At 39.5% G+C, this 23,895-nt stretch overlaps 2 protein-coding genes across 3 annotated transcripts; both read left to right on the top strand.

Annotated features, from left to right (window-relative positions):
• Positions 1–370: 370 nt before the first annotated feature.
• LOC129364213 (fibulin-7) lies at positions 371–7,247 on the top strand. Its single transcript, XM_055036729.1, has 8 exons — positions 371–510; positions 2,521–2,680; positions 2,770–2,940; positions 3,444–3,569; positions 4,223–4,399; positions 4,478–4,615; positions 5,006–5,141; positions 5,605–7,247. The coding sequence occupies exons 1-8, from the start codon at positions 442–444 to the stop codon at positions 5,966–5,968; spliced, it is 1,341 nt and encodes a 446-aa protein (XP_054892704.1). The 5' UTR covers positions 371–441; the 3' UTR covers positions 5,969–7,247.
• Positions 7,248–8,810: 1,563 nt separating this feature from the next.
• On the top strand, positions 8,811–20,031 carry kif7 (kinesin family member 7). Of its 2 annotated transcripts, none has more exons than XM_055036961.1 (20): positions 8,811–8,875; positions 10,132–10,505; positions 10,677–10,874; positions 10,963–11,362; positions 11,439–11,786; positions 12,593–12,785; positions 12,868–13,023; positions 13,158–13,316; positions 13,837–13,976; positions 14,274–14,380; positions 14,748–14,888; positions 14,960–15,165; positions 15,273–15,470; positions 16,164–16,289; positions 16,387–16,563; positions 16,647–16,862; positions 17,000–17,206; positions 17,993–18,191; positions 18,814–18,975; positions 19,393–20,031. In XM_055036961.1, the coding sequence occupies exons 2-20, from the start codon at positions 10,175–10,177 to the stop codon at positions 19,770–19,772; spliced, it is 4,044 nt and encodes a 1,347-aa protein (XP_054892936.1). In that variant the 5' UTR covers positions 8,811–8,875; positions 10,132–10,174; the 3' UTR covers positions 19,773–20,031. The 2 variants fall into 2 exon arrangements, with proteins under 2 accessions (XP_054892936.1, XP_054892935.1); XM_055036960.1 differs by lacking the exon at positions 8,811–8,875 and adding an exon at positions 9,039–9,096.
• Positions 20,032–23,895: the final 3,864 nt, after the last annotated feature.

Raw genomic sequence — 23,895 nt, 5'->3', positions numbered from 1 at the left:
CCTTTCAGCTGAGATCTGCTACAACCTTCAACAGCCTAATGTAGGTAAAAGGATCATCTTCCTTAAAAGTTTATAAATTGATGCATAAATGGTTTAAACCAGTCAATGCAAAGGGCAGGGATGTATGTACAGTATGCACATGCTCCTGCAGAGGGCACAGCTTCTCTACAGGCTCACATACATTTAAGCTGCTTGCTTAGAGAGAAAGTGCTGTCCAAGTTAAGTGAAGGGATAATAACATGGTCACATTTTTCCTCCAAAACTCTTTCCGCTGATTGGTTGCTGTAAAGTAAACCCAGCATTCCACACCATTTAGCTACAGCAGCTTTTCCACTCAGGACTATTTCCTCACCTGACATTCCTGCTCCCTCTCAGGGAAGCTCAGTTCAAGTTCACTCTGCTGATAGTTTTCAACACACCAAAGGACTGCGTACTGGAAACATGTTTGCATCAGCTGTGAATCTCATTGCTTTGGTATATGTGTGCTCTCTCCATCCTGCCTTTGGACAGGTAAGAATCTAAACAGAAAAAAACTAATGTGCAGAATGTGTCAAAGTTTGAAGTTTAATTTAAATAGTTTCATTCTCTCATAATAACGTTTGCTATTAAGGGTTAACTTCTCACAGATTCCTCTAAGCTCTGAGGTACTCATGAGTATGATCATGAAAGTCCTCGCTGTACTAAAGAGAGAAAAGCTTCTTTTCCATCTGCTTTGCACACGAGCTTCAGGAACAACATGCCTCAGTCCGCCAGGGCTGAAATCACGACTGTATCTGTGCTGTGCTTCACTGCAAGGCTGCAAAACATTTCCAGGAAGCTCAGTGTGTCTGTGAATGAGTTTCTTCGCTTCGTTACATCTATAACTGCGCCTTCGTGTGCAGGATTTGTTTGCATTCTCCTGAGATGTGGTTGACATGAGCAGGTTTATAAATAAATGTAAGAACATGAGTACGAACATTTGGGTCCTTTAAGCAGTATGCGTCTCCTTATGTTGCTTATTTTGATTTGATTTGTTTAGATTTTTACTGTAATTCTGTGCTGACTGTGGAAACATTCGTGAATTCACATTAGTGAATTAGTGAAACCTTGTAAAATCCGATCTAGCGCGAGCAGAAAGAGGCCTTTGAGAGCAACGCTGTGAACTCCAGCCTCCATCTCTGCCAGATGACTGAAGTCTTTCCAAACCTCCGTTGAGCCTGAATAAAGAAAGGTGTTTTCAACAAATATTTGCGTTTCTTACATAACCTCTGCTGGATGAAAACACTAATTGGTTGTGCAAAAACACGCATGAGAGGCTGGGCAGGTGAGGGAATGATGGAGATGAATGAATGAGTGTAATGAAGGGAAACATGTAACCTAAAAACAAGAATCTAGCCCACCTTTCCCTCTACATTTACTAACATGTAGTGATTTAACACAGGGACGGCAGCTATAGTCCAAACTGAACCCAATGGGTTTTATTTTTAAATACTTTTCAGTGAAAGTAACATACATGCGACTCTTGAAAAAAATTAAGATCCCACTGCTCTGAACCTCTTTGAAAACCTCCTGGTTTCTCCATCAGATATTGATTTCTAAACTCTTCCTGAGCCAAAACTTTAGTATTGTTGTTTCTAAATAAATATTTAGTTCCACTTATCTTCCCACCAGCATACAGCTAAAAAAAAGAAAAGGTAATCCCACAGCATGATGCTACAACCACTAGGTTTAGTGCTTTGCGTGTTGACCAAAAAGTTTTGGTCTCTTCTGACCGGAGCACTTTCTTCCAGTGTTTGCTTGTGGAAAAAGTTGCAAATTAAACCTAGAATTGGTTTCATTCAACAAAATTCTGAACTCTATTTTTTGATTTGTCGATTTCTCAAAGCTTGTTGTGCACATTTCCATCCACTTTGTCTTTTTGCACTACTTTGTGTTGAACTATTACATAAAACCAAAGTGAAATGCATTGAGGTTTGCAACAGTCATTTTACAAAATGAGAAAAAATAGGGGCTACATACAGTGCTTTTTCTAAAGCATGGTATGATCTCCTCCACACATGGACATCTAAATAGCACAAATCTTCATTTTACGCACATGTTCATGGTGGAACACTGAAGCTCATTGCCATCTGGAAGATAAAACATTTATGGTTTAAAGGTCATTTATATATGAGATTTGGTATTTAATAGTTCTAGAAAAAGTTATCCACTGGCTCATCGGTCAGTGACAGCAGTGGCTTGTGGTCTCTCACTTCAGAAGATATTTCTCTGTAGCTAAATATTTATTTTCAACAGAACCCAGCAGGGGTAATTGCTGCAGTGGTACATAAATAAATCAAAGAAACCAGCATTTCCTTTGAAGAACATTTCAGAAGAACTTTCTGTAATTTTAAACATTCATAGCGTACGCTTTCAAAGAGTTTAGACCACAACGTGCAACCAGTTAAGACTTTAGGATCTATTGCAATCTGATGCAAAATTTACGGAAAATTTTGCAACACTGCCTTTCTGAATTTTGCTTACTGTTCTGCTTTATGCCAGGACTGTCCAAATAGGCAGGAAATCCAAGGTACGCTGAAGCAAGTGCAGAAGCTTTTGTCGGCCCATGAAGCCTCCTGTTTGCAAAGTCTGCGCAACCTGAGGAAGAAAATAAATTTACTGCAGAGCAGTACAGGGAAGCAGACAGGAAGATCTACAAACAGTAAGTGAAATGTAGATAGATGAATTTGAGCAAAAGTGTCTTTTTAATATGACGTTAATGTTTTTGTTCAATGTTTGTATTTTTGCAAGGTACTTGTCCAAAACTCGATGCACCCATTAATGGGAGGAAACTTGGCAAATCTCACAGTGTCGGCCATGAGGTCCACTTTCTGTGTGACCCTGGGTATGAAATTGTGGGATCAGAAAGCAGAGTTTGTCAAGAAAGCCTCACCTGGACTGGCCAGCAGCCGACATGTCGAGGTTTGCGTCGAGTCCCGTACTGTTTGCCCCCGGCTCTGAGACATTTCCTACATTTCTTTCCTTTCTTCCTCCTTTCTCTCAATCATTTTACTCTCTCATCACTATAATTTTATCTGCCTTTCATTTTGACACAGTTTCATCAGAAATGCTACTGATTTCCACATAAAGATGCATTTTGAATGCACTCTGTGATCACTTTTCTTTTTTTCCATATGGTTGTTGTCCAGAGAAAGTCTGACATGGGATATTCCATTCCAGCCACTTTGTCCCGCCTGATTACTTCCTAACTTTGAGATAACAGCTCAAAGACTGTTTGATCAAACATGTATTTTTTTAACAAATCCTTTGCCTTATTATTTTCTCATATTTCTATCTCATGCATCCATATATTGTGATGTCCTGGTGGCTCGAGGATCAGGGTCATCAAGTTGCACATCTCACATGATCTGCAGCGTTCAAAAGTACCAGCAGTGTGTAACCTCGTCTCTGTCTTCCTCCCTCAGACTTCCATGAGTGTGCATCGTCTCCCTGCCTGAACGGTGGGACGTGTGTGGATGAGGTGAACCAGTTTTCCTGTGTCTGTGCCAAAGGCTGGAGTGGAGAGACCTGTCAAAGCCCTGTGCCAACATGTGAGTTTAAAGCACAACGTGTCCACGTTATGCATGTGTATGAATGGCACTTTTCGTTTGCCAGTTTACCTTCATCGTAAGGTAGTAAAACATTAAGATTTTTCTCTTGAGTGATAAATGAATGTACAGCACATGTAAATGCAGTTTAAATGTGACTAATTAAATTGTCCATGTCAAAATTGTCCAAAAGACACAAGTTTCTTCAAAGTTTCAGTTTTACATCTTTTATTTGTGACAAATCTCCTTTATTTGTGAAAAATCTCCTTTATTTGTGAAAAATCTCCAACAATATATCTGGTAAACAGTATTTCTCTCATATTTAATGACCCATTGGATCATTAAACCAAAAATGCTGTTTTTCTGCACACGTCTAAAAGGTGGGCCAAGCAGAGGCATCTCCAGCACTTCCACTTCAAATGTGCATTTGAAGTGGACACTTCTGAGCATAAAGAAAAAAGTATTGTTCTGGAATTGATCGAAATACTTCACTTCTTTTGCAACTGTCTTTCTTGGTGGCAGCTCTGAGGGATCTGTCTGTCCCATTGTGTCAGATTAAGGAAATGGAGTTGACACAGAGCACCGTTAAAGAAAATTACATCAAACTGAAAGCCTTTTCTGCATCTGACCACCTCTTCCCCCCTCCTCTCCTTCAGTCTTCATCACCACAACAAATATGTCTGCTGGCTCCACTTTGGCTGCTTCCACCTTACCAGCTGCCACTAGTGGGACGCACGTTCGTCCGTCACGCTGCACTACAGTGCAGGGGACCACCCACTGCACCTGTGAGCCAGGATACACCATCTCTGGTAGAGACAGCTACAGCTGCACAGGTACGCTCCATAGTTAGTCAAACTCTAACTACAAATGCGTGTTTGGGATGCATAATGTGTGTTCATTGTGTGTTGCAGATATAGATGAATGTGAGCTTTTCCACAATGGACCAGCAGGAAAACTGTGTTTGTATAAGTGTGTTAACACCCCTGGAGGCTATCGCTGCTCCTGTCCTCCTGGGTATAATGTGACTCGTGACGGACGCAGCTGCAAAGGTGAAGAGACACTTTGGGAGTTTGGAGACCAGCTTACTACGTCCATGTCATAAAAAACAAAGTTGAAACATCTAAAAATATGTTTTAAAGATACAGAACAAGCAAACTGAGGCAAAAAAAACAAAAAAAGTTACAATATTATGAAAGAAGTGGGTGTAGCCTTGACGTAAATGGAAACAAGGAAAAGCTAAATAACACGCTATTAAAAATTAGAAGTTTTTAAACTGTGCCAATACCTGAACTAAGAGTCAAAAGTATGTATTTTTATGTGCATAAACTAAAAAAGATATAGGCTTTGTAGTTTTATTAACATATTTTATTTTCAGTTTAAACAGAATTAAAGTGTTCTGTTTAATCATTGAAACTCCTGGTCCTTTTTCTTTCTCACAGATATCGATGAGTGTGCTACCAGGCAGAACAACTGCACAAACGACCAGATGTGTGTCAACACATACGGTGGCTTCCAGTGTGTTCGGGTGGACTGCCCCAAAATCCCTCACGCAACATACGTCAAGACATCACCCATGTGAGTGAAAACCTTTAATACAGTCTCTAAAAATCAAGTGAAAGTTGGTCTATTTCTATTTTGTTTTGATACAAAATAAGTAAAATAAAATTCAGTGCTTATAATCCTGATAGACAAATGAAGGGTCTGATCCCAGAAATCAAAGCTCCTGTTGTCTTTAATGCACTTTGGAGAGACATAGCTCAGACACTTTAAATTAACATTAAACTGTGTTTATAATACATATATTCACAAACACTTAAATTATATAAAAATTATTTAAATATCTTACTATAACAGTTTTATTGTCATAAGCATTTCTTCTCTGAAGACCATATTCAGTATAATGTGATGTAATGATGGATGAGAGTTAAGGTTCTAAATTGTCTAATTTAACTTTGAAAGGAAAATACGATATTTAACGTAAAAGGATGAAGTAGACAACACAACAAATAGGTTCAAATTCTCCTCTGTTCTATTCCAGGCGTTGTGAACGTAACCCCTGCCCTTTGGACAACAAAGCCTGCTCTCAGACCCCAACCTCCTTCTCCTACCATTACCTCGCTGTTGTGTCCAACCTGTCTGCCCCACGCGTCATGTTCAGGGTCTCAGCCCTGCGTCAATTGGGCGACACGCTTCGCTTCACCTTACTCGGAGGGCGGCACGCACGCCGCCACTTCACAGTTCAGCGCTCAGACCGTCAGACGGGTCAGCTGATGCTGGTGAGCCCCGTCCAGGGCCCCGCCACTCTGGAGGCGGAGGTGGAGATGAGCGAGCTGGAGAGACGGGTCCAGCTGGGAAGGTACATCACCAAAATCACCATGTTTGTTTCTCAGTATGACTTCTAAAAGAAAAAAAGAGGGAAACTAATATTTTACAAAGATTGAGGAGATTGGGAATTAAACGTAAAACCAGCATTCACATGACGCAAAGCATGACATAATTCAAATGTCTGTCCTGAATAAAACTACCAAGCATGCTACGATACGGATGATGAGTGAACATTACATAACTATTATTTTGCTGCTTTTTTATTCTGGTTTTAAAACTTGTGTGATAGAACTTAATATTTGTGCCTTGGTGCAATTATTAAACATTATGTAAACAATTTAAAGTCTTTCATTTGTAAAACTTCTTCTTCAAAAAAAAAAAGAAAAATGTGCTTATTCAAATCTGTAAATACACTGAAAATAAAGTAAAACATGCTGGAAAGCATTGGAAGACCTGATAAATGTGAGCTGTGGTTGTTAAAAACCATAAAGTCCAACAGGACAGAGCAAACACTGTTTAGAGCAGAGGAAGCTGAAATTAAGCTGCTGAAAAGAGCTTCTGTGATTAAAGTGCAAGTATAAATTTAACTTTAGGAAAATACAAAACAAGTAAACGTTCCACACACCCCATATGCATGATCTGTGTGATTGTTTTCCTGTCTTATGTAGTGGAAGATCAAGTGCCTTCCAAAAGTATTCAGAAAGCTTTAACTTTGTCACATAACAGCCACAAACTTTAATTGAGAATGTTAGCTATTAAATCAGATAGGGAAGCTACCATGATGCATAATGGATAAAGTGTTGCATGAACACAGTACAGAAGCTGATATGGCTTGAAGCCATTTTTCAAAGAAGCTGTCATGATCTACAGGTGTTTTGGTTTTCATTTGTGTTTATGTGTTGATGATAATTTCCGTATTGCTACATTCATTCAGTTTTGCCATATTGCAGTTAATTTCTTTGTGGGCACTAGAATGATGTCGCTGTATGAGGTCATTCTTTTGTGTTTTCTTAGTCTAGCCATGTATTCTGTTCTTTGTACGTTGGAGTTTGTTATCTTATAATAATACTTTTATTCTTTCCCTCCTCGATTTGCAGTTTCTTTTGAGTTTAACTCTCTTGTGTTTATTAGTCTCCCCCTTAGTTTCCCTGCATGCATTCTGCCCCAGCAGGTCCTCTTTGTCTCGGATTATTTCATCTGGTTCTATGTTATTCTCCGTAGTATATGAGGTCACTGGTTCTCACTGTTCATCTATGGATTGTTCTGTTCACTATGCATTTCCTTGACCTGCTCTCCCAGTGTTATTTTCTGTAAGTTTTCATTATTTTTATTAAAGCATCCTGTTTTATCACAGTGTCTCTCTGCATTTGAGTATTTTATAAACACAAGCATGACAGAAGCAGCCAGAGGTCAGTGGAGAGATCCACAGCTCCAGTGGAAGAATATTGAGAAGACAATAATGGACATAGAAGAACACCATGTGCTGGTTGCAGTTTTCAAGCATATGACAGTGAAAATTAAGGTTCTCTCTTTGGATAAATCAAACTGGCCAAAAGTCAGAAATTATATTTCTGCTATTATCACAGGTATCATGAGTAATATGAGTTTATTGTCCAATAAAGCATTGGTTCCCAGCCATAGACCCACATAAAATTCCCACTCATCTGCATCTCACATTTTCTATATTTTACTTCTCTATGTTTTTTTTTCCTGATACAATAATTTCAACACAAACTGAAACAGCCTCCCTAAACCATCTATTCTTGTTCCTTCAGCTCCAAAACCTGTTCTCTGAAATGGACAGCAATAAAAGTATAATAATGAGTGATTACAGAAATTAATGTTCCGATCTGAACATGGCAAAGTCATCAGAAAACATTACACTGTCTGTACTGAATAAAATGGGTTACCATTGATAGTGATATTTGGTTTAATAGTTGGCTTATTATGCAACATCGCCCCCTAATGTTCAGAGCTTAGACGTGACGACGGGCCTGTAATAACTAAATCTAACTCAGTACTCTTCCAATATTCCAAACAGATGTATATATTTTTTCTTACTATGATGAGAAATAAATCAAGCTATCACGGTTCAAAGAACTGGTATGAAGCACAGGCTCGGGATTTTCGTTTGGGATCATTTTCACTCGTGTCTAGGATGTAGTAGTAGACCTGATTTCCTACCTACTGGTTGGTGATTCCTGCATCCACTATAGGGATACTCAAGAAACAGATCCTTCAGCACTGGGAGTCCCTCGTAGAGAAGGAGCATACACAATTTATTAAATATTTGAGTGTACTTCCAAGGCAAGCTGTTTTTTTTATTGTATTATGATGAAGCTATTTCTCTTTTTGTTCTTGTACATGTTATGGTTTAGGGGTTCAGAGTTTTACTTTGCTTTTCATCAACTATTCGGTTGTTGTTCAATTTGAAAAGCAATTTGGCTTTTTTTTTTAAGCTACACCTATTGCTGTGTTATGGTAAACTAACAGTAAGAGAAATGATTTAGTCACCTCCATTTTATGGTGAATGTCACACAAAAGTATTTTTGTTACATCTAAAATGGATATATGAAATAATCACAAATTGGTCAACAAAGATAGTATGAATCCAGCCACAGTTTCCGCTTTAAAAACAAACCATGATGCATGAACATATTCAATACAGAAGGAGACACAAAATGACTAGAAAAACCCTTGTGTCTTAGTGAGTCAGTTTTCTGTATCTCCACTGCAAAGTGTTGGTTGTAATTCCTGCTTTCAGCTCTATGATGATGATGATGATGATGATGATGATGATGATGATGATGATGATGATGATGATGATGATGATGATGATGATGATGATCTCCTAACCCAACATTACTGCAGGGCTCCTCCTATTGACTGGCCCCCAACTTCCATTCTCCTAAAAAAAAAAAAAAAAGGAGAGAAGAAACTCCAGTGTTATCCTGAATCCATGTTGCAACTTTTCCTACCCCGAAGTAAGTTGTGTTAAATGTTATTTCCAACACTGACTTATCCAATCAGAGCACGCGGCGTAAACTTACCTAGATGAACGTAACAGAGTTAACATCGGAGTTAGGGTAACTTTATCCAGCTTCTTCTTCTTCTTCTTCTTCTTCTTCTTCTGCGGGGAAGAATTGTTTTTAAACGGCTAGCTTTAGCTTAGCTCTGCAGATGTTGCTGAAAACAAGACCCTGCTGTAAATTTTTTTCCATTAACTTTTGTATTTAACTAAAATATAAAACGCTAGCGACCTTTAAGCGTGTTTTGTCACTTTCATAATTACTCACGGAGTTTATTTTACTACAAACAATGGCTAGCTAACTGCTAACAGAGCAGCGCTGCTACTCCGCCGGGTTGAAAATAACAGATTTAATGTGGATTATTGCTTTATAATTAACGTACTTGAAGGAATATGTCGTAGCGCACACACTTAACATCTTATTTTCATAAAATATATATATGATGGCAGTTTCTTGAGTAACTTAAGACGAAGATGTCCCATTTTAGAGACTTTAAAATGACTTTTCTTGTCACTTTATCAAAGTTTTTGCCGGAAATCAATTTTTTTCATTAATTAAATAACTTTTACGATTTATTAATAATTATGTGCTTAAAATACACAACTTAATTTGATGTTGTGTCTATCCAAACCAAAAATATTTTTGAAAAAGGACACAATTTCCAATATAAATGCATTTTGGTACCATAAAACCAAGTCTTTATGTCTACCACTAAAGCAATAGTACACTTGTGCAGTGACATATATAAAATAATGTTATTTATTTTAGTACTCTGATTTTTATGCAGCATATATGCATTTGCATCAGATTTTAAGTAACGTCTGTAAACCTAGATTTGTAGCTGTTTCAAATATTTTAAGTGTGATTATTGAGCTATTTACTGACATTTCTAGAAATGTATAGAAATTTATAGACATGTGACAAGTTAATTTAGTAAAAAAAAAGAAGTGACTTATGGGTTCCACTATAATTATTGTAATAAAACAGTTCTATTTTTTTATATCTATTTCTAAAAGGAACTTTCTAACTTTAGAAAACATCATCAATTCTTCTGTTATACTTTTGCTATAAATGGATTTTTTAACAAGTGGATGCTTGAATTAAAGGATGACCGTTTTCAAGCTGCTCATCAAAAAGAATAAATAGCACAATCAGATGACATTAAATGAGTTGAAAACCATTCTCAGTTGATTTTCCTGCTTTTTCCAAAGATGACAAGTACATAACGTTGCTGCACAGAGGAGGAGAGACAAAATGTCTCCCAAAGTCCCTGCCGGCCAAGGCAGAGAGGACTACTCTGCCGTCCAAGTTGCAGTTCGAGTTCGTCCGCTGCTTCCCAAGGAGCTCCTGCACTGCCATGAGAACTGCATCACCGTGGACCCTGAGCTGAACCGCGTCACCCTGGGTCACGATCGCCACTTTGTTTGTGACTTCCTGTTTGAAGAGACTTGCTGTCAGGAGGAGGTTTATTCTGCCTCCGTCCAGCCGCTCATAGATGCATTCTTTCAAGGTTTCAACGCCACAGTGTTTGCCTATGGCCAGACAGGCTCAGGCAAGACTTACACCATCGGGGAAGCTAATATTAGTAGGTTTTTCTTTTTTCTCTCTTTGTAGTACGTTTCTTTAAAATATCATAATACTATTGCTATAACTTTTTTCTCACTGCAGTGCTTGAGACCAATAAATGTCCTTCCTTTCTGCATTCGGCTTACAAATTTGATACCATGCAGTTCTGAAAACTTACCTTCATGTTTAGGTTCCTTCAGAGATGAGGAGCAGGGCATCATCCCCAGGGCTGTTGCTGATGTCTTCAAGCTGCTCGATGAAAACGACCTCACAGACTTCTCTGTACGAGTTTCCTATTTGGAGGTCTACAAAGAAGAGTTCAAGGACTTACTGGAGGTGAAGACGGCCAGCAAGGACATCCATATCCGGGAGGACAAAGGGAACATTGGTATGGTTTTCCTTACTGATTTTTATGGTGCAAAATAAATACAATGTCGTATTTGCTACTGTAAACTTCATGTCATGTTACTTTCCAGTGTTGTGTGGCGTGAAAGAGAGTGAAGTAGAGGGTCTTGACGAGGTGTTGAGCTTGCTAGAGTCAGGAAACACAGCCAGACACACCGGAGCGACCCAGATGAATCCAAACTCCAGCAGGTCTCACACCATTTTCACCCTGCATATGGATCAGCGTCGTGGAAGCACTCGACTTTATGCGACCGCTGGATGCTCTGGACCACAAGTGTTATCTTCCAAGTTCCACTTTGTAGACTTGGCTGGGTCAGAGCGGATCTTAAGGACTGGTAACACTGGAGAGAGACTGAAAGAAAGCATCCAAATTAACAGCGGCCTTCTAGCTCTGGGTAATGTCATTGGGGCCCTCGGTGACCCAAAGAGGAAAGGGTCTCATATACCATATAGAGACTCTAAGATCACAAGGTATGTGGATTTAGGTGATAAAAGAAAAATGTTCTTGCATGACAGGTCTTATAAACTAAATTTTTGTTTCAACTAGGATACTAAAAGACTCTCTTGGAGGAAATTCGAAAACACTGATGATTGCCTGCATCAGTCCGTCATCCTCAGACTTCGACGAGAGTCTGAACACACTGAACTATGCAACGAGGGCCAGAAACATTCAAAACCGAGCTACGGTCAACTGCAAGCGCGAACCGGATCGTGTGGAAGGACTGGAGCAGCAGATCAAAGCCCTTCGAAGGGCTCTGGAAAACCGGCAGCGATCCGAGACACGAATCATTGCTCACGCCGATCCAAACAGGAGACCGAGAGTAGGAGAAGCAGAGATCAGCAGGCTGCAAGCACAAAGCGCTCACTACAGGACTTGTACAGACACTGCTTACAGGTTCAAGCACATCTACTGAAGGAGTTAACCTCAAGTTTTGATTATAAAACAATTGGTTGTTCGCTCACACTGCAAAAACACAAAATCTTACCAAGTATTTAGGCCTGGGTTCTTGTGCAAATATCTTAGTACACTTGAAATAAGATAAAACCCCCTTAAAAGTGACTTCTCGGAAATATATAGGAGATTGTATTCTGTACGTAATTCTTTAATATTGATTACAAAAAAAGTAAAAGTTCCACTTTGAGATTTTTACACTTAAAACAATGTTTTTCCATAAGTGTCAAAAATCTGAGAGCGGAATTAGTACTTTTTCAGCAATATTAAGCAATGTTGTTACTTAAAACAAACTCCTATACCTTGCTGAAAATTTACTTGATATTTGCTCTATAAACTTGACAAAAATACCTGGTAAGATTTGTTGTTTTTGCAGTGTAAGAACTGGCAAAAATTGAGATCAGAGATGAATTTTTTTGTAGTTTTTCCTACATTGACATGACAGTCCGTGACAGTTGTGAACCCTTGAAGGTATTAATTAAAAATAAACGTACGTGAAAATAAAATGATAGCTTCTGCTGTTACAGTTCATGCCAAGCAGTTTTTAAATTCCTCCTGAAGCCAGATGAACAAAAATGTGAAAGAAAGTTAGTTAATTGGTGTCGATGTATAGATTTTCTTCTGGTCCTCTGATCAATTTCTTTTTGAATCAATTTGTTGTTTTGTCAGGTGTGAAATGTGTCTGTAATTGTGTTGATTTCAGGCCATTTGGACGACTTGTATTGACCTGTTCTGTTGGTGTGCAACAGGCTGCTGGGGGAGCTTCAGAGCGAGGGGACTTTAACCGCAGAGCAGAGTCTGAGGGTGAAGGAGTGGCTTTGCTCGGTGGAGGAGGAGCGGAGTGGACTCACAACCGCCTCCGGACCAGACAGCGGCATCGAGAACAGCTCCACTGAGGACAGCGTCGCGTTGAGAAGAGCCAGGCCTTCTATCAGGAATCAGGTCAGCTTCTTTCAGATGGATTTTACTCACAGATCGCCGACTTATGGGTCATTCACTGATTGTCCAACAACTCCTCTCACAGGACACAGAAGCTGTGGAGGAGAGCTGGGACGATGATCAGGACAATGAGAAAGAAGAGAGTGTTGTTCATCTTCAGTCAAAAATCCAACGGCTGGAGAAGGAAAACACTGATTTCTTAGCAGCACTGGAGGACGCTATGGAGCAATACAAGCAGCAGGTTAGATGCACTTTAAATGTGATTCTCCTTTTTTTTCTATTAGAGCAGCATTCACAGAAATAACCAAATTGTCCTTTAACTTGTTCCCCCAAGATGACATTATATTTACAGGATTTTCTTTTCTTGTTTCTCAGAGTGACAAGCTGCAAGAGCAGCAGGACCTGATAACAGAGCTGCAGTACCAGCTGTCCAGTCTGGGGCAGATGGGTTTGGGGCTCAACTTGAGGTTTCGACCACACACCGCCCCCATGGGCTCCATGCAGCATGGGCAGAATGGAAGCACATGTAGACAGGTAATAAACCTTTCCTTAGAGAAAATCTTTTATTATTTTTAGTTTGGCTGCAAACTTGAACAAAATGATCATTTTTACAGATATACACCAAGTTAGATCTCCCGCAATAGTTAGAAAAGTTTACTTATGGATTATTCACTATTTTAATGTGCAAAACTGCAGCTTAAGTGAAGTTGCATTTCCACACTGCATAGTTGTAATGAAGGCATTTTCAGTGAGATAGTTTTCATTAAGCAACATGAAAGGACATATAAGCTCCTTTGAGATGTATTTATCTTGCCAACCCAAATATTACAAACCAATCCCCCACAATCACCAGAGTTATGGCTTTGGAGGTAATACTGATAACCCCAAAGATTAAGAAAATAACTTTTTTAGTAGGAATGTTTTAAATTCACAAAATGAAATGAAAGCAAGGCACAAGTTATGTGTTTTGAAAGTTACAGTCCTCAAACTTATGTAGTGCTTCAAATTAGTTCATGTTTGGTCTTTAACAGTTTTCTGTGTGTATTATTAACAGGTGAGCTTGATGGGTCATATTGGACAGGTTCCTGATCAGGATGGAAAACTTTATGAGGACCAAGAGACCCCAGGAGGAACAGAGACCAGCGACAGGGAAAAAGAGGTCAATCATCCAAACGTCAGCCAAGAGAAATGCAGGTCAGTCTGCTCCAGTGCAGCGTCATGTAAAAGTACAAGCAAAAATATTTTATTTTAAAAATTTTATTTTTACTTCAGTGTCTTGCAGGATAAACTATCATTTGATTTATGTTAAATTTACATGCTTTTGTCATTGACTTGCCACCTCACACTTTGACCCTATTCTAACAATCATAGATCATTGTATGATTTCATGATTTTGAAGGCATACAATGACGCAAATCAATTACTTTTCAAGCTCAAAGTTAGAAATTTGAATATGGAAAAAATTGCACTTTAAACTGTTTGTTGCATCAGACTGGTGAACCTGACCTGGACCAAGCGTGAGCTGCTTTCTGGAGGACTGAAGGCTCCCTCTTCTCAGGCTGAGCCCGATCAGCACCCATGTTTAGCCAGAAAAGCTTGTAAGTCTAAACCCTGAAAATTAAAGTGATGACATTTCAAAGAGTTTGAACTCTTAGACTTTCGATTTAATTAATTTTCACCTGGAGGGCAGCGGTTTTCAGAGAGTGCTGATACAATTACAGATTTAATTTTACTCTTGATTATTTCTGAAAGATATTATCTTTAAATTAATCTATATTTTGGTTTTAATTATACATCTTTATCAGTGTAGAACAGCATTAGTTTCTGACAGATTACCCACAGATGCAGACTACTGTATCATTTCATTGCTTTAACATTTTTCTTCAGGGTTTGCTGGTCTGAATATGAGCCATCTCAAAGTTTTGACCCATTTAAATTCACATATATGCTTTTAAATCTGTGAAGCTAATTCCAGCAGTGGGGAAAGTCTCAGAAGCTTTGAGGGGATATCAGAGTGCGGACTTCTTCAGGCACAGCAGAAGATCAGGGAGCTGTCCGTCACCATCCGAATGAAAGAAGAACTCATCAAAGAACTGGTCAAAACAGGTAGATGTCCTGCATCTCTTTAGGAGTCCATTCCTTTTATTGTTTATATCAGCTGACTGTCTTTCCTTCAGGGAAGGATGCTCAGGCCCTGAATAAGCAGTACAGCCATAAGATCTCAGCTCTGGAAAGTGAAGCAGTTCAGGCGCGTCAGGAGCTGCAGGAGGCTCAACGTCAGCTGCAGGATCTGGAGAAACAAGAGAGAGAAATAAGCACAACAGACAAGAGCAGAGCGCAGGAATGTCGCAGGAAGATAGCTGCTGCTCAGAGCAGAGTTCAGGTTGGACTGATAATCTTCTCGATTTAATGGACGTGGATTGATGTAGCTCCTAAAGTGAAACCTTAAGCTAGGTTTTAAACGTCATAATATTTCTGTTTGAATCTTAGGTGCTCAGTCAGCGGCAGAGGGATACGGCTCGCCTGGCCAACCTTCCTGTCCAGAGTGAGCGCCGAGTGTCGGAGCTGGAGAGAAGCGTCCAGTCCATGAAGCAGCAGCAGGAGCAGCTGCAGAGGCGCCTGCGTGAGGAGAGCCAGCAGAAACGCCGCCTGGAGACTGAAATGCAGCGAAGGACTCACAGAGTCAAGGTAGAGCTGAGCAACATGAGTTGAGCATGATCAAAAGTTCTTGTTTTAATAAACAAACTAAGGGTTTATCAGTTTGACTGGGTGGAGAGTGTTGAAAAATGCCAAAACTTAACTTCTCAATGTGAGCAACAGGTGTGTTGTACAAAAACTTTTTATGTTTTTGTACAAACAAAACATTTTCTTCGGCATTTCCTACGTCGTGCAAACTGCACCAGGCTTAACTTGCAAGCGAAGCAGGACTAAAGTTTTCAGGTGAAGCAGAGTTTGCCTGTTTAGTCTGCATCAGAGTTCAGATGAGATTTCACACCTTTTTGAATAAAACAGACTATCTGAGAAAACAAACTATGGTCCATTTAAAGTACACCAAACACCAAACACCAGGTGAAATTTTCTTTAAAAAAATGCCAGAAATGTATGTTGCTGTTAAAGAGTTGATCCACAGATTATGGTTTCAGTTAAGACTGATTCTTAACAAGATATAAAACAGAAAGCTATAAATACAAAGATTCCAGGCAGATGGGACAATTACCCTTTTTTCAAAAGCTTTTCCAATCAAAACCAACACTTTAAAACAATGAAAAGAATCTAAAAGGAGCTAAGACAATGAAATAATGCAAGAAACATTTATTTACTGTGGAATGTCACTGTTTTCCTCTATTTTTACCTGAAAATCTGATATTTTTGTTGTCACAGGAACTTGAGATAAAGAATGAGCAGCAGCAGAAGATCCTTAGAATAAAGACAGAGGAGATTGCAGCCTTCCAGAGACAGAGACGCAGTGGAAGTAATGGATCTGTGATTTCATTAGAGGAGCAACAGGTGAGACACAAAATAGGCTTAAAGCAATAATTATAGCTTTAAGTAGTTATGAAAACTGGTGGTTGTCTAATTTTGTGTCTTGACCCTGTGAGGGCAGAAGATTGAGGAACAAAAGCGCTGGCTGGATGAGGAAATGGAGCGTGTTCTAGATCAGAGGAGAGCGCTGGAGGATCTGGAAGGAGAACTGACGAAACGAGAGGAAATCCTGGCCAAGAAAGAAGCTTTGCTGCAGGAACGCAGCGGCCTGGAGACCAAGAGGCTCCGCTCCAGTCAGGTATCAACAAACACAAACAACTCCAGTTTACTCGCGCTGCAAGTTTATAATCCAACATTACTGTGTCAATTTTTTTTATCCAGGCCTTGAGTAAGGATTTGGTGACACTTACTGGGCGCATCGAGACACTGGAGCAAGAGCTAAGCGAGAGGAACGGCCTCCTTCGCAGCAGCAGCGCTCAGGACTCCCAACATATACGACAAGAGATCTCGAACCTGCGGCATGAGAAAGACTCGCTGCTCAAGCAGCGTGTCGAGCTGGATGATAAACTGCGGAAGGGAAACCTGCTCTCACCCGAGGTCAGTTCGGTCTTTAAACCTTTGCTGTGAACGAGGCGTATTGAGCAATCGCACAACCACATTAACGGCATCATGAACCATCGCTGGAGCTTATTTCACATCATCATGCTCGGCTGCTTGCCGGGTTTGTTTTTCAGGAGGAGCGGACTCTTTTCCAGCTGGACGAGGCGATTGAAGCTTTGGACGCTGCTATTGAATACAAGAATGAGGCCATCACTCAGAGGCAGAGGCAGCTCAGGGCTTCTGCCAGCATGCTCTCCCAGTGGGAGATGAACCTCATGGCCAAGCTCAGCTATCTGTCCGCCTCTGAGACCAGAGCTCTGCTGTGCAAATACTTTGACAAGGTTTGTTCAAACTTCTTTACATGATACACTGTACTGTATATGTAAGCTGTTAAACTTGATTAATTGTACGAACACGGTCTATTTGAGCAGCTGAATGGTGAACCTACATCTGAAACCACATAAGTACTCTGAACTATGGCTGCAACTAATGATTATTTTATTAATCAATTTTTCTGTATATCTTTCTGGGAGTTAATGGGATAGAAATTGACACATTCTGCTAATTTTTTTGTTTAACCACTTAGACATACGATATTTTAAATACACTAAAAGATGGATTCAAATCATTTGATTTATTTTTTTAAAATAAGAAATTAGCTTTTTATTGCCTAAAATTCCACCACCGAACGCTTGATCATTTGTATTAAAGTGCAGCTAAAAGATACTTCTAGCATCAACATGTGAAATGCTCAGCCCTTTCTGCTTAACCTAACATTAATACAGTGCATGGATGATTTGTTGATTGTTTTTATTTTATATTATTATTGGCTTGCAAAAGGTTCTTACTAGGACATTAAATTTTTTTTACACAATTTGAACCAGGTGAAGTTAAAACTTAGAGACAAAGAAGGTTTTTATTTCGTAATTGCAGAATGTATACATTTTAGTAGCTTTTTGCAGTTTTAGCTTTATTGCAGCTCTTTTTAATTGTCTTCACATTCAATTTAATTATTAATCAGTTACAAAATTACTGAATGATTATTTTAATAATCAATTTATCATGATCAAGCTGATCAATTGCTTCAGCCCAACTCTGAACAGTATTGGTGCGGTCGCGTTTTGTAGGTGGTGTCTCTGCGTGAGGAGGAGCGAAAGCTGCAACTGGCGCTGGCCGAGCTGGAGATGCAGCTGGACGAGCAGCAGAGGTTGGTGCAGTGGCTGGAAAACGCCCTGGACCGCGCACAGCTCGACACAGACCGGCGACTCACGCAGCAGCAGAAGGAACACGAGAGGAGCATGCAGCTGCTGCTGCAGCAATGTCGAGGTGAGAGCCTCGACACCTAGGACTGCAAAAATATCACCTGCTAACATCACAAATCCTGGATGACTGCAAAGAGTTTAACCATAAATTCTCTTCTCTTCTTGAACCAAAATGTCCTGCCATCAGATCCTGACTTTGGAGATTGAGCAAATTTGAGTTATTCAACAGGACAATAATTTAAAGCACACCAACAAGTTCACCTCTGAAGCACTAAACAAAATGAGATTTTAGGTGCTGCAGCATAATTTTAAACAAGCAACATATCCTCCAAAGTTTGACTGAATTAAAGCAGAGTGGACCAAAGTTTCTCCTCAATGACATAAAGATTCCTTATCAGCGATCACAAATGCCTGATGGGCGTTGTTGCCACCAAACACAGCACAGCCGTGTATTGTAGTTTGCTTGTTCATACTGGGTGAGGTTGGTTTTAAAAGCAGTCACTTAATAAATAAAATCTTCATTTGAAAACTTATAAAAAATATAAGGAAGCAAACCCAGTTTTGCTATTTTGGAAGTACATTTGAAATTTAAAGCTGAAACTAGAAACGTATTTGCTGAAGTCTCTGTTTGTATGCTGTTGTAGATATTGACTGTGAACCTTTATGTTTGTCCTCTGGTCGTAAAGAACAAATGGACGAAGGCCTGGCGGGACGGCGGCGGCAGTACGAAGGACAGATCCATAATCTCACCAAAGAACTCAACCACTACAGGACGGCAAATCTGGAGCTTAGCAGCAAACTGCGAGATGTCTTTGGTTCAGTCAGTCAGCCTAAGGAGCTTCTCAAAGGTAAAGTCTAAATATCAGGAATACAGAATGACACTAGTCCAAATGAAAGACTGTTACTTTGGCTAGAAACACTTAGCATGTTTCTCAGTACATTTCACAAAGGCAGATTACAGTATATTATACAGTATTGTATAAACAATCATCAGCTTCTGAGTAAATTATGCAAACATTGAAGACAGCTTAGAGGTTCATAAAATAATGGAAAAGAAAGTATTTTTAGGACAGATCACTTTGGTTAAGATCTTAGATTAGCTGTTTGTTTTAACCAATCTGGATTTACAGGTAGTCACTGCTACTCCTTTTTACTATCTTTGCACTATCTCTGTAACCAGATGAAGATAACTGCTCCAAATAAGCAGACTTTCATCCCACAGTCCCTGTTACATGTGATGATTTTCTGGTCCTCCTGTCTGTCAGTCTCAGCCTCTGATGCCAAACCTACAAACCTGGGAAGCCGAAGCCCCGAGGACAGTGCTGGAGGCAGAGGGACAGGACACCCTGACAAACCCAGCAGGTCCAGGGAGGAAATGAGAGAACTGGTGAACACCCCTCTTCCATCCACATGGAGGCGCTCTTCTCTCCCGTCAGAGGAGCCTGCTGTCATGGAGGAACTGTGGGTCCAAGCAGCCAGAGACTCTCCTGTTAACCGGGTCGTTCAGACGGGGATGGGCTCCTGGGGGCCGCAGACCTCCCTGCCTGCTGTTAAATCCCGCAGAGAGTCGCGTCGCTCCAGCCTCAACTACGCCCAGCAGCCATCAAACAACGTATTGATTGACGTACGGAAGAATCCCGTATGAGTCGAACTGAATCCGCAGTGAAACTTTCCCTTTTGGTGACTGAATTATGTTGAATTTTCTCTTTTGTGTTTTTTTTATTATTATTTTATCCAGTTTTGTATTATGTTTTCCAAGGAAATTCCACTGATTTTTCTGCAAAGCACTTTTTCTTAAAATTAAAATTGTTCTCATTAAGTCTATGTACTTACCATGTTTATAGTTTTCTGACTTTCTTTTTAACATTGTAGTATTTTTTATAAAAAAGGATTGATGGAACAAATCTTGGGCTCGCCTTATGTTTCTTACACATTTTTTTAAAAGTAATTTAGCTCTTTGTACATATAGAGTGGAAATGAAAAGTCTCCATTTCTGTGAAGATGCCAGGTTGTTATAACAGAAAAAAATTGTTGAGAATGAATCATTTTACAACTTTTTTGTGACATTTCTCCTGCACCTAAACAATTTTATTAAGATAAATGTAATTGTCTGGTATTTTCAGCCAGACCTTGATGCTTTTTTCAAACAATTATTCATTATTTAATGTTTTACATTGAAACATTTTCCAGTCAGATTGTTCTCTTTTGCACATTTATAACACCTTCAAACCATGACTTTAGGTAAAAAAATGCAAATTTCAGAAAAATCATTCTAATAGAGCTGAATTTTATTCACTGAAAATTAAATTATTTTGAATTAGGCAGATGTGAAATTAAGAAGACTGAACAATGAAAGTGAATCAAAAGGTGATTCAGTGTCTTCTGTTTTTTTTTTTTTTGATACTTTGTGAAAAAACTTATAATAGCTTGTAACAGAATAGCGTAGAGTGAGAATACTATTTTGTGCTAGATTATCGCCCTCTAGCTAAACACTAGAGGGCGATATAGCAATGCAGAACATTCAGCTCAATTACACATCTTTGTTTTACTATTCTTCACACAGACATGATTCCTAGTTTTCTCCTTTATACCAACAGGAATTAAATTCGTAGTCCCTTTTTATGTTTGGTATTTGATAAAATAACAACAAAAAAAGAAGAAAATATATTTAAAAAACGTATGCACAACGTGCAACCATATTTACTTCAAATCAGTGTTGACAGAGTATGCTGGGAAAAATAACACAAAACAGATGTAGTATTTTAAAGCTGCAACATCTTCAAAATGAAGATTGAATATAGAGATATTATTTTAGCCAATCAATTTCCTCTATGAAACTTTTATCCACATTTAGTTATGTTACAGCCTTATTCAAAATAAAATTAATACCTTATCCCAAACTCAGACATCGCTCTATGACGACGTGGGAAACAATTGAGACATTTTGGGGGCTAATTTGAGGAATAAATTTAGGAATAATTACTGTTGAAATAATCTTTCCTGAAAGCAGTTTGTATAGATAAATGGAAGGCAGACGGACAGACTGGTTATAATTGACTGTAATGTACACACAAATGCACAAAACATGGAAAAACGCTGCTCTGTTGTACCGCTAGGTGGCGACATATTCTGGGTATATTGTGGCCCAGTTTGGCGAGCATCAGATTCTTGTGGTTGCATTGAGATCAACGTGTTCGTGGAGGCGCCGTTCATCATCTGCAGAAGCGAATAGTAAAAGTACCGGATGTTGACTGTTTGATTTCAACCAAACATTTATTTAGTTGCGTCTGAAAAAAGAGGATCTGATTCTTTTGCATGAATCTGTTTTTCGCTCATCATTTAATTGGTTCGCTTGCATGTGACCATACGCGTTGAAATGATATCCCAATATTCCCCGCCAACGCAGCTCCAAAACGCGCACCGACGCACCGGAGAGCTCCATCCCCATTGGTTATCTGCAACCTACCGACCGCGTGGCGTCAGCAAAGGGAGGAGGAAGTGTTGAGAGGAGAAAAGGCAGCAGGGAGGTGAGAGGGGGCCACCGTGAGACTGTCAGGGGGTCACATCTCAGCCACAGGACCGGAGACCGAAGCGCGCGTTTTGGACACGGGGCGGATGAAAAGGTGCGCCGTCCCGCGTCTCTGACGGAAACCAGACCCTCCTGATGTGGTTGCAGGAGCTGGGAGATGTCTCACCCACAGCCCCATCATGCAGCCGTGCCGCAGATGATGAGAGAGGTCGGGGGGCGGGGGGAGGATTATCGATCTGATCCACGCCGGGACTCACCTGTCTGTCAAAGCAGGTGTGGACAGAGAAACTGGAGACTGGAGAAGCGCCCTGTGGATCTTTTTATCTCCTGGATGCAAAGGACGCTTCGACAAAGCCCTGAAAAGTGAGCCATTTGGATTATGTGGTGTCTATTATTATTATTCCCACACGTTTAAATGTACGTAGATGTGTCTTTCACTCCCAGATGAATCAATCTGAATTATGTTTAACATGGTGTGTACGTTTTCATTTTGGATCTGATATTTGAGGTTTGGTGCGTCCTGTTTAACAAAGACAAACGTTGGACATTTCAAAGAAACCCAGCAGGCCTTTTGTGTTTTATTACTCTCTTGCAATAACGCTAACTTTGCACCAAGAGTCTGGCAATTATAAACGCCACTTTACTTAAGCAAACACAGCACTTATAATGTGGCCTGTTGCGGAAATTTGTCTTGGCAGAAATGTCTTTCTTTGCTCATATTTGTCAGTGTTTTTACTCAGCTGTGCAAAGAAAGTGACGCAGCCGTTGTTAGTGCATCTATTCTCCAATTAAAACATCTGACGTCAGACGCTCTGACCTAAAGAAGCGTCAGCTCATTATGAGGTTAATTTGTTGGAGTTCACGTTTGCAGTCTAACGCTGTGCAGGGGAACGACTGAATTGAATCTGATGAATGTTTTGAAGGCTGAAAAGTTCAAGATTCTACAAACCAATACAGCCTTGCATTGAAATGTCATTATTGGTTAAATGAATGCAGTAATTAGAAATGCTTATTTTTATTTTTTTAAATCATTGTGAAGAGGAATTGAAACAGGATTCAACTTTAATGTGGTTGATTTGAGATTTAATTTTGACAGTTTAGCAGTACGAAAAATAAATACATAAATCCAGCCACCACAAGTTTTGTTCTGTTCCTGAAACTGAGATTTCCCCAGTAATTTTTGTGCTCCTGTATATAAACTTTTATGACAAAATTTACAAATAGGTTCAAACCTGAAGTAACGTCGTTCATTCTGCGATGTTTTTAATTTTATTTTTTCCCAGGAAGCCTCAGTTTTTCCAGTTTGCTGCTCTGATGAATGAAGGAGCCTGTTCCTGTCTTTGGTTATCTAGCTGTATGAGTGTAAACTCTCCATCATAAAGCTAGATAACCGAAAGTAGGAATGACCTCCAAGGCTTCGGACCCTCCGCTCATGTGAGAGGAAACCCTCGAAAAAGGAAGAAGCATCACATGATGTGTTCAGGTAGGTCTTAATTTGCAGAATCTACAAATAAATGAGCGATTATTTGTTTCACTTATTTGTAGAAAAGAATAGTATATTTGTATGTATATATATATTTTTTCCCTTCTTTGTCAAAATAAAAAGTTGCAATTGAAACCTATTGGAAAGTAAAACCCTTTTCTCTTTCTTGATTACTGGAGGATTGCAGAACAAAATAGCTTTAAAACCGCAACAGTTGAAATTTCTTCATTTTTCAACCTGAATGTTTAAAGCAACTCGTTCCTGTCAAAACAAAACAAAGAAAATGTCACACATATATATATATATATATATATATATATATATATATATATATATATATATATATATATATATTCTGTGACAGGTCAGCCTCCATCGCTGTGAGGAATGCTACAGGTTGTACGTTTCTGACTCATTCACCGCCGTCTTTAAAATCTTTGTGCTCCATTAGACCAAAGATGAATATTTTTGGTTCATGGTGGTTATTTTAATATTAAAGCCTGATGAGCAAAGTCAAAGGCTTCCTGCCTTAGGTTTCTCCCACGGTGAGATCTTCCTCACTAGGGATTTTAGCTTTCCCACTAATTATTCGAGTCACATTTCTGGGGCCTCTCAAAGGCCACTCTGTGAGTCACTGCAGAGCTGCCACTGAACGCTGAACAAAAACTGACAAAGCTGGTATTTTGATGTGACATTTTGATCATGTGATTCATCCCTGTGGTTTTCCCTCTCAGAAGGTTCACAGCAATTTTTACA

Source organism: Poeciliopsis prolifica, unplaced genomic scaffold (assembly GCF_027474105.1).
Source record: "Poeciliopsis prolifica strain line A6 unplaced genomic scaffold, Auburn_PproV2 SCAFFOLD011, whole genome shotgun sequence".
In the NCBI taxonomy this organism is placed as follows: Eukaryota; Metazoa; Chordata; class Actinopteri; order Cyprinodontiformes; family Poeciliidae; genus Poeciliopsis; species Poeciliopsis prolifica.
The sequence above is the reverse complement of the archived record's forward strand: the minus strand, read 5'-3'. Positions and strand labels throughout refer to the sequence as shown.

Excerpts from the sequence above, each read along its gene's own strand:
- LOC129364213 (XM_055036729.1), top strand. The coding sequence starts at position 442 with ATGTTTGCATCAGCTGTGAATCTCATTGCTTTGGTATATGTGTGCTCT. Across the intron at positions 511-2,520 it reads TCCATCCTGCCTTTGGACAG|GACTGTCCAAATAGGCAGGA; the intron begins GTAAGAATCTAA and ends GCTTTATGCCAG. Across the intron at positions 3,570-4,222 it reads TCAAAGCCCTGTGCCAACAT|TCTTCATCACCACAACAAAT; the intron begins GTGAGTTTAAAG and ends CCTCTCCTTCAG.
- kif7 (XM_055036961.1), top strand. The coding sequence starts at position 10,175 with ATGTCTCCCAAAGTCCCTGCCGGCCAAGGCAGAGAGGACTACTCTGCC. Across the intron at positions 12,786-12,867 it reads GGCCTTCTATCAGGAATCAG|GACACAGAAGCTGTGGAGGA; the intron begins GTCAGCTTCTTT and ends CTCCTCTCACAG. Across the intron at positions 15,166-15,272 it reads CTGCTCAGAGCAGAGTTCAG|GTGCTCAGTCAGCGGCAGAG; the intron begins GTTGGACTGATA and ends TTTGAATCTTAG.